Below are 9,054 nucleotides of genomic sequence, written 5' to 3' on the forward strand. Positions count from 1 at the left end.
ATGACCGGTTTTATGGATGGCCTGGATATAAGAACACAACTTAATTATGTGCTCCTGCTTTTTTCAACTGGGAAGTTAGGTATAGTGATGTATAACTATGTTAACTGTCAAAAGTGTGAAACATTCGTGATATTTTTTATTTGCTTTTCTTAACATAACAAAGCAAACCGGGAGACCGTGCACGTTAAAGTAATCATATCCTGCCTGACTTCTTACTTTTATGTTAACCCTTTTTCCAGCGAGAGTGAAATAAAGAGCAGGAAGAGGCTTACTTTAAAAGAGAGTGCATCATAGAGCTTATGTATTATATTGGATTAACAAGGAAACGACTTCATCATCTCCTGACAGTGCATATCACTTTAATACAGATTCTTGAGATGTTGAATTCAAAGGACAAATACTTTCCCATTGTGAAAAAGTGGTTAGTGGATGCGGTGATTCCTAATCACAGGCAACCTGTCAGAATTGGAGGAACACCTGGAGAAGAAACCACGATAGAGAGTATCCTCGACCTTCAAGGCAATCAGGAGATGATTGAAGAAATTGCCAACACGGCTGCCTCAAATCCAGATGTGGTAGACTGTATTTTCTTAAAGACCGCATGTACTTTCCCTACGTAATTCATTATAACGATGCTACGCATTTTATCAAAGTATAGGTATTTCAAAAAATTTTAACCATTATTTCTCATTTGAAAGCAACAACTATTATAACAAACTTTCAGGTCATGTCCTTTTTCAAACCGAAAATCTGTGCTCGAAAATGCACCTGTGGAGAAACCTTCGCATTTAAGGTTTCTGATAATTATGCTAAGATATCTAAACATGGATGGCCAGGAGGACCCGCCGAGGACGTACATCAAGAGGCAAGGAATCGGATGTAATGGCACCAAGCTTGTGTTTGATGGCGTTCAGTGCCATGGAAGTCACATAAGGAGCCATCTATAAGCCTCTAGACTTATTTTGAAAAAATTTGAATTCTCTATCTTCAAATACAGTAGAACCCCAATACAACGATCCTCAGTATAACGATATTCCCGGTACAACGATAGCAAAAGTTACAGTAAAATGTATGGGACAGAATCCTGTCTCGATATAACGATAACTCGATACAATGATCTAATTCCACTGCTCCCTTGGCATATCATTATATTGGGGTTCCACTGTATAGTGCTTGCAATGATATGCTGTTCACCCAGCAGTTAACTTAGAAACAGTTTTTGGAGCCACAAATGCAAATTTTTAAGGTACAATTGAAATGCTCTATTACATCGATCTTCATGTAGTGACAGAGTGTTTCATCCTAACCTGCAACCTTTAATTGAAAGGCTATTTAGAAAACGGCACTCTTTAATGAGGCCACAGCAATCAAGTTGCTTATCATTCATTATGGCGGAAAAGATCGAGTGCCAGCTTTTTTCTGTGGATTTTGTTTTTCAAAAATAACATTACGGCAACCAGTAAATAATGCCCTAAAAAGTATTGCTCTAAGGCTGATAAAAAAAGGAAAGAGGGTCGCTTCTAACTTACCTGTTGTCAGTTTAAAAAGATAAAGTACACCTTATTTGATTTGTTTTTAAGCCTTCAAGAACAAAGGGATTATAAATAACCTCAGGTATGTGTTTAAGGCTCCTATAACTATTACGGTACAATTTAATTAGAGGAGTCAGTGCGGGTCAGTGCTGAGTCAACTGAAGAGGAAAAAAAATGCAAGGTTCAACTTCATAGATTACTTGCATAAAGGGTCCCTCCACCTTCGAGGTTAATTAATCATTCCAGTGCAAAAGAGCAAGATGAAACATTATGTCTCTTGACATCTTTTGAGGGTTTCCTTTGAGTTAGTTAGAAGATTTCTTACGATGTCAATCCAACCTCACGCTTTAGGAACCTGAGGAGTCTGTTCAACTTGTTACATCACAAGAAGTTAGAGGTAAAGAAAGGATGTCATTTTAAAAATAGTTCTGGAAAACTACAAAGCTCAACTTTGATAACAATTATGTGATCTTCACTTTTGTAAATTATTCGAATTAAAAGTTTCTTTATCATTATGACAGGATCAGGTGGAAATGAAGCTGGTTTACAAGCCGTCGACATCGATGCATTAGAAGCAGAAGAATCAAGTAAGGGTCAAAATGATGAGTTGTCAACTGAACAGTTTCTTAGAGCGAAGTGCTAACATGCAAAACGGCAGTTTGATCCCAGACGGGTTAATCAATTTCTAACAATAATGCAATAATGCTTCTAAGTTTCTTTAGAAGCTAAAACCAACATTTCTTTAGTTTCATGATCCCTTAGGCACATCCTTAAGAAGACTAAATTTTGGCATATAAAGTTAAAGCAAACACCATTACAGTCCAATGATGGAAGAAACAGATTACATCTATAAATCATAGAAAAAAGTTAATTATGAATAAATGCAATTAAAAAAAATCTTCAAAACAGTGGCTGATATTCTGAATTGAAGTCCTCAACGAATAATACTGTTGTACTGATGTGGTTCCTGCTTAATAGCGGGAAGAGGCAGCACTTTTGTCGCTGCAAATAAATTGAGATGAACAAGATTGTTCATCTAAATAGAGGAGCTTACTAATGATAAAGTAATCCCTACTTTGCAGTGCATAAAAATAAAAGAGAAACTACGAAAAGGTTAAAAAAGATGACAAAAAGGTAAAAAAGATGATGAAAAGGTAAAAAAGATGATGACCATAGTGACTCGTATATCACAATTCTCTTCTCTCTACTTTCCAGTCTGCCCTGCCTGTATTTGATTATTGTGTCTTGTTTTAACTCACTAGTAATTTTATTGTATTTAATTTGTATGACAACTGTACTTATTTTTTAGCTTATAATGCAGTAAACTAATGCATGGCTTATAACCCCAATAATAATTATAGTAGTAATGAAATCTCTTTAGTTTATTGTAAAATCTCTTTAGTTTATTGTGGTAATTAAACTTCTTTAGCTTGCAATGTGTAGTATTTACTTATTTATTTCTAATACCCACCAAGACTAGCTAATGCTATATGCGGGTTGTGTAAATTTGCTTGTAATCTTTTGTAAAATAATAATAAACAACAACAACAACAACAACTCGCGCTTGACAACAGCTTAATTTTGATTTATTTTGTTTTTGTGATAAATTAAAGATAATACTACATGCTGATACTACAGAGAAACTACATTATTAAAATGACAAAAACGGAAAGAGTATCAAAGAAGATTTTTGATAGGAAACTAAACCGAGATGCTTTCTAAAAGTATCGTTGAAACTGAACCTGTAGTATGAAATAAAATGAGTGCCAAAGGGACAACATATTTTAAGTCATGGTATAGCCTAAATGACTAGTTTTGTCTTTTCATTTGGTCACTCTATCAGGAAAAAGTAAAGCTGTGCAGCTTTTTCTGGACAATTTATTTAATCACTTTCACCAGAGTATGGTGAGGGTCGCACAACAGAGCGAGGCTCCAAATTAAGTGCGCCCTATATCCCACCCATCCCACTCCAGGGGAGGACATCCATCACACAGTAATCTCGTGTGTGGGAAATTAACGTCTCCTACCCCAACCCTGCAGGAGACGGGACCTCCATTTATTCGTCCCTATCCGAATTATTCGTCTATCCATCCAGGGGAGATTACAGGTGAGAAAACTTATAAATTTAAATCCAAACAAACAGTATATTTAGGCATAACTTCTCACAATTATTTATCTTTTACCCCAACAGGAAAGAGGAGGAAAGTGCAAAAGACTGTGCAGCATTGAAAAAGAAATGAAAGGATATGTCTCAAAGGAACATGAACAAAAATAGAGTAAATCGTAATTCAGGTGGAGATTCCTCAGGCTCTTTGTTTCCCTTGACTTAACAAGGAGCTTTGAAATAGAACCAAGAGATGTAAAGACATGTCTACCTGAGCATGCATTAAGATTAGATGTGTTACTCCATATCAGTGTCTGACATTTGTAATATTATCTGAAAACATCACTATCGATTCGATCAAGTTTGTACTAATTCGTGTACATCGCAGATTCATGGGAAAATGTTTGTCGGGCGAGGGTTTGTCGAACGAACATTCAAAAGGATAAAAAGAAAGGAAGTTATAACTAAACTAATAACCAACAACTCCTCCTTTTCAAAAAAGAATTGATTGGTCCTAATTGCAACACAGCACAAAGGACACCTGAGATCAGAACCCAGGATAAGAATATACAGTTTGAGACTATTCTGTTGGTTATTTGGGTTGAATATAAAGTTTACTTCGATTCTCACACAGTCTGATATTCTTTTTATAGAACTCCACTGATCCCTTACCCTCCATATCCTTAATTTTCAACAGAGAATTCCCTACATAAGGGATGACTCCAACTATTTTCACGATAAGTCATTTACACGGCTAAGATTCCAGAAATTCTAGTTCTTTTTATGTGATCCAGAGCCTTAGCGTGAGGCGATTTTTTTTCCGTTTACATGAACCCAAATTCTTTAAATCCCTTACTCATGAAGATAAAATACTACACAAAAGTGTTCAGTTTGTTTCAACACCCTTACACTCTTGGAAAATTTGTTTAACTCAATGCGCACAATCTTGTGAAATAAATGTACACAAAAAAGTAGCTAATTGAAATGAAAGCATTGCTTCATTCGCCATAGGTGGAGCATACAAAAATGAAATGCGTATGCAATATTATTGGCGCTTGGAACAGTCCTCTTTGAGAATGGCCTCGTACGCAGACGTTCTTTGAGCTTGTCACGCAATCTTCCTCTCCCCCAACGAACGTCGTTCGTGGAAGAGGAAGATTACGTGACGAGCCCAAAGAACGTCTGCTTACGAGGCTACTTTGAGAACGTGGAGCGGTTTATATAGCGTCATATAAGAAACCGCTCGACCAATCAGATTGCTGGAAACTCTTTGCTCTGAAATTATACTAAAAACTGTTAAAATAAAATGTTATTAAATGTTACTAAAATGTTATGATTTTAGAAATTTCTCTGTTGTTCAGCTCTGAAATTATACTAAAACAATAATCGCCTCAGGGTCAGTGAATATTGTCGAATAATCCCCTCGACTTCGTCTCGTGGATTATTCGACGATATTCACCTCGCCTTCGGCGAGTAATTGTTAAATATGAATTTCATATATTCGTTGTGTTTGATTTATCATCTTACGGGTTTATGTTGGACTAATTTGATGACCTGCTCCCAGTTGGCTTGTTAGCTCAAGTGGTAGAGCGCTGCACTAGTATCGCAGAGCACAGGCAGCCCAAGCTCACCTCTAGAAAAGCGGACGTGACTATTAACGTGTTGCGCAACGGTTTATATTTATAAAGGTTTGTATGGGATGTTATCCGTTTGCCGTAAGAGAGAGAAAAAAATGTCTTGTTTTGAAATAAAATGGGCTTACCTTTTTGCTTTGTTGTTTTCTTTGTTGATTCCGAACGTCTCAGGCCATTTTGAAGTGTTTTCGGCGAGTTGGCGCTATGTTGGTGTTCAACTGCTAAAACACCAACATAGCGCTAACTCGCCGAAAACGCTTCAAAATGGCCTGAGACGCTCGGAATCAACAAAGAAAACAATAAAGCATTAAGGTAAGCCCATTTTATTTCAAAACAAGACATTTTTTTCTCTCTTTTAAGGCAAACCGATAACATCCCATACAAACCTTTATAAATATAAAACGTTGCGCAACACGTTAAGAGTCACGTCCGCTTTTCTAGTAGTGAGCTTGGGCTGCCTGTGCGCAGAGATCAGTGGTTCGAATCTAGTACAAGCCTGAATTTTTTAAGATCTGATTTTCACTATTGCTCTTTACTGTGAGGATTGTGCACAAATACGTTTATTTTCGTCACACAGCAAGATAAAAGCCATGTGATATCATTATTCTCAATGCTTTTCCCCATGCTAAGAATTAGTTAAGTTGCTACTATTTTAGTGAAGCACAATGTTAACAGTTAACGTCGAGAATAGATTGGAAGCCGGAGAGACCTATCATTGCGTTCCTTCGCTCTCCAATTTGTTACAAATCAAACTAACTTTCATTTCAGAATTAGTTTCGGTATTGGCCATTTTCTGAAATAGACAGTAATCTTAATTATCAGCTAATGATTTAATCATACGCGTAATCAATCATAATCAAAGCTCTTTATCCAAAATTAAATCGTTTTATCAGTGAAATTAAATCATTAAAAACTCTTACGTCATGCGACCAGCGCGCCATTCGAACTTGGACTTCCCGTGGGACTCGAACATGTCGCCCACAACAAGAAAGCGCAAGAGGAATTACATTCCTCACGTTATCGAAGCCGTGAAAATGCTACAAGGAAAGTATAATGGAGCTTCCACCAAGAATATTGTGAAGTATCTAGAAGAGAAGTTAAATGATGAAACGAATGGTGTGAAAAATTTGCCATCACCAGCTGATGGAGTAATAAAATCCGCCCTCCGAGCTGCTTTGACTTCTGGTTTACTTGTTCCTTGCAGTGGGATCGGTTTGAACGGGTCATTTATATCACCAATGCACACTAAAGGAATAAGAACAACAGATGTCAAAGACATGAAACAACCCAAAAAGCAGAAATCTGTCATCACAAAAGAAGCAAAGCTGCAAACAATTTCTTCGCTAGCAAGTGAAGTCCAAGAAAGAGCTCTCCCTCGAAACAAACCGACAAAGGTGGAATCTGCGTCCAAACGTCAGCGAAATACTAAGCTTCATCTACCAGTTGGTAATTTTGAGTCAAAGGAAGAAGATCAGGTTGAAACTGAAGAGAATACAACATCATTAAAAACCATCTTGAAACTGTCAGGAAAAAGAAACTTTACTGGCTCTAAAATCAAACGAAAGAAAGTTATAAGAAGAGTGAAGTTTCGTTCGCCGCCCAAGGTAATTTTCATTACGCCTTGCATCAAGAGACGATCCAAGCGAAAAAAGGCGGAGTAACTTTAGCGGTGATGGCGAATATGAATCCTGGAGGGCCAGGAAAAGTTTCTTAGGCAGACTGTAACTGGAGTACACAAGAACAAAGAATAAACTTTAATACCCCGCCTGACCCAGATGTTCCATGTTGTTTCAATGGCAGCACTCCTTTTCTTTGTGTGAGGAGTAATTAATTATACTGATAAAGAAAAGCCTAATTTCTGTGGATACTTGCCCTCCCCCCCCCTCCACACTCCCCTGTCAAATCCATGCTTAAATCCACAAGTCTGTGTCATCCGTGTAATTTATGTTTTGTTCTTTCAGAAAAGTTCCCACTGAAAAGAAGGCAAGGGATGTTTTTGGATTATGAAAACCAATTTTTTTTGTAGGGTCTTAAAATCAATAAGTTGATAACTTCACTTCGGATATGCAAGTGTATCCATTGATATTTTTTAACAACTTCAGCCAGTTGCCCCAGGATTTGAACCATGAATTTGCAGGATAGACTATTGTAGATCAGGCCCCGGTTGTTCGAAGGATGGATAACGCTATACAGTGGATAAATCTCTATCCGGTGGGTTGCACAGTACGTTTTGGCAACACTTATCCGCTGGATAGCGATTTATCCATAGGATGGCGTTATCCGCTCTTTGAACAACCGGAGCCAGATGTTGGTATATACTCCTATTGTGACTGGATTTAAGCTTGTCAGTGAGCACTCGGACATGTTGACATTTCTGAGGTTATTAGCCAGCAAAGAAATGATAAATAACCATAGAGCCACTCTTATATTTAGCAAATTATTTTAGAGGTAACTTTTTATCCTATTTGATGCCAGTATACTACAATCATGTCCCTGAAAGTTTAATGAAGAAGTTCATTTTTGAGCATGGCTACATTAACTGATTGTACTTCTTGTACCGCCTGATGCTGTTGACAAGAGGCACAGAACCAGTCGGTAAATACATGGGGCCATTTGAAACAAATTATCATTTATATGCTAAATGAACTGCAGCGGTGATACTTTAGTTTTCAGTTGTAGCATCTCCCATCAAGTTAAAACTTGGTATAGGGTACAATTTAGAGATTTAACAACTTTAGAATGGTTTTGCTAGTGTTTGTATGATTTCGGGCCATTAGACATTTTAACATTGGTAACATGAGCCTTGTCCTCCCTCTTCACTTAGAAAGTGAGAATGTTGATTGGCTTTCAATTAATTAGAGCAAAAAATATATATTTCAGCCAAACATATTTTCTGAGGATTGTTATGTTTGTACCATCATTCTGATAATTATAACGTTATGATGTAGTTCTTTTTTATTGGCTTGCTTTTTGCTGTATTTGATTTCATCCTTATTCAGGGGATAATACATAATTGTTATGCCATAAGCTTAAGTGTACACTCCTTAGCTTTTTAATGATATTTCACAACTATCTATTCTGTAAGTAATTGTTCGATCAGAATGAATGAATGAATGAATTCCCTATCTATATTGCGCCCTTTCTATACAATATTCAAAGGCGCAGTACCCCCCATCAATTTGATAGACACTACACAAAGATAGACCACAACACCAGGCACTATGTGCCCTACTCTTTTCAAACAGTGTGTGGGTTCTTTAATGTCCCACAATTTTTCTTTATCACATACAAGGACTTGTGAGACGGGACCACCATTTATCGTCCCTATCAGAGAAAACTAGAAAGTCTAACCATTTGCAGATATTATTACAAAGGTGGAGCACTTTCTTCTCAGTTATTTAAAGACCCTGAGTGTTGGTCCGGCTGGATTTGAACTCACGACCTCCCACACAACAGTCTGGCGCTCTATAGGACTAGTTACCTTTTTTTTTTCTAATTGTACTAGGGGCTCTAACAGTGCCATGACAAAGCACATACAGAATAATGTTTCCCATTTACAGACCATGTAATGGCAGCCTTGAGAATTCTTTCTTGATTTTTCTTATTATGGCTGAAAGGGGGTGAACACTTAAATTCAAGCCTGAGATAAATTGGCATGAACAGTTTACAAAGTGACCATTGGAGAAAAAACAAGTGTGTACAAGGAAGCCAGTTTACAGAGTCGATTTATAATTTCCATGCAACAAATGATTGAATCAAATTGTAAAAATAAACATACTGAAAA

At 37.1% G+C, this 9,054-nt stretch overlaps 2 protein-coding genes and 1 long non-coding RNA gene across 3 annotated transcripts in view; all 3 read left to right on the top strand.

Moving 5' to 3' along the window:
* LOC111326190 (uncharacterized) overlaps positions 1-1,044 on the top strand; it is a 2,200-nt gene extending 1,156 nt beyond the window's left edge. Inside the window, exons 3-4 of the mRNA XM_088742469.1 lie at positions 1-126; positions 261-1,044. The exon at positions 1-126 is cut by the window's left edge and continues 193 nt beyond it. Of these exons, the coding sequence (XP_088598595.1) occupies positions 1-126; positions 261-620 (486 nt within the window). The 3' untranslated portion in view covers positions 621-1,044. The remainder of the gene's footprint in view (positions 127-260) is intronic.
* An 11-nt stretch (positions 1,045-1,055) lies between these two features.
* Positions 1,056-3,404, top strand: LOC148718293 (uncharacterized). Its single transcript, XR_015994959.1, has 3 exons — positions 1,056-1,614; positions 2,054-2,119; positions 2,615-3,404. It is a non-coding gene; the product is annotated as an uncharacterized LOC148718293 (long non-coding RNA).
* A 2,797-nt stretch (positions 3,405-6,201) lies between these two features.
* LOC111326170 (uncharacterized) lies at positions 6,202-8,298 on the top strand. The gene has a single exon (XM_022930109.2). The coding sequence runs from the start codon at positions 6,242-6,244 to the stop codon at positions 6,929-6,931; it is 690 nt and encodes a 229-aa protein (XP_022785844.2). The 5' UTR covers positions 6,202-6,241; the 3' UTR covers positions 6,932-8,298.
* Positions 8,299-9,054: the final 756 nt, after the last annotated feature.

Source organism: Stylophora pistillata, chromosome 13 (genome assembly GCF_964205215.1).
Source record: "Stylophora pistillata chromosome 13, jaStyPist1.2, whole genome shotgun sequence".
NCBI lineage: Eukaryota > Metazoa > Cnidaria > Anthozoa > Scleractinia > Pocilloporidae > Stylophora > Stylophora pistillata.

What these genes read in the sequence shown, in the direction of transcription:
- LOC111326170 (XM_022930109.2), top strand. Translation starts at nt 6,242, where the DNA reads ATGTCGCCCACAACAAGAAAGCGCAAGAGGAATTACATTCCTCACGTT.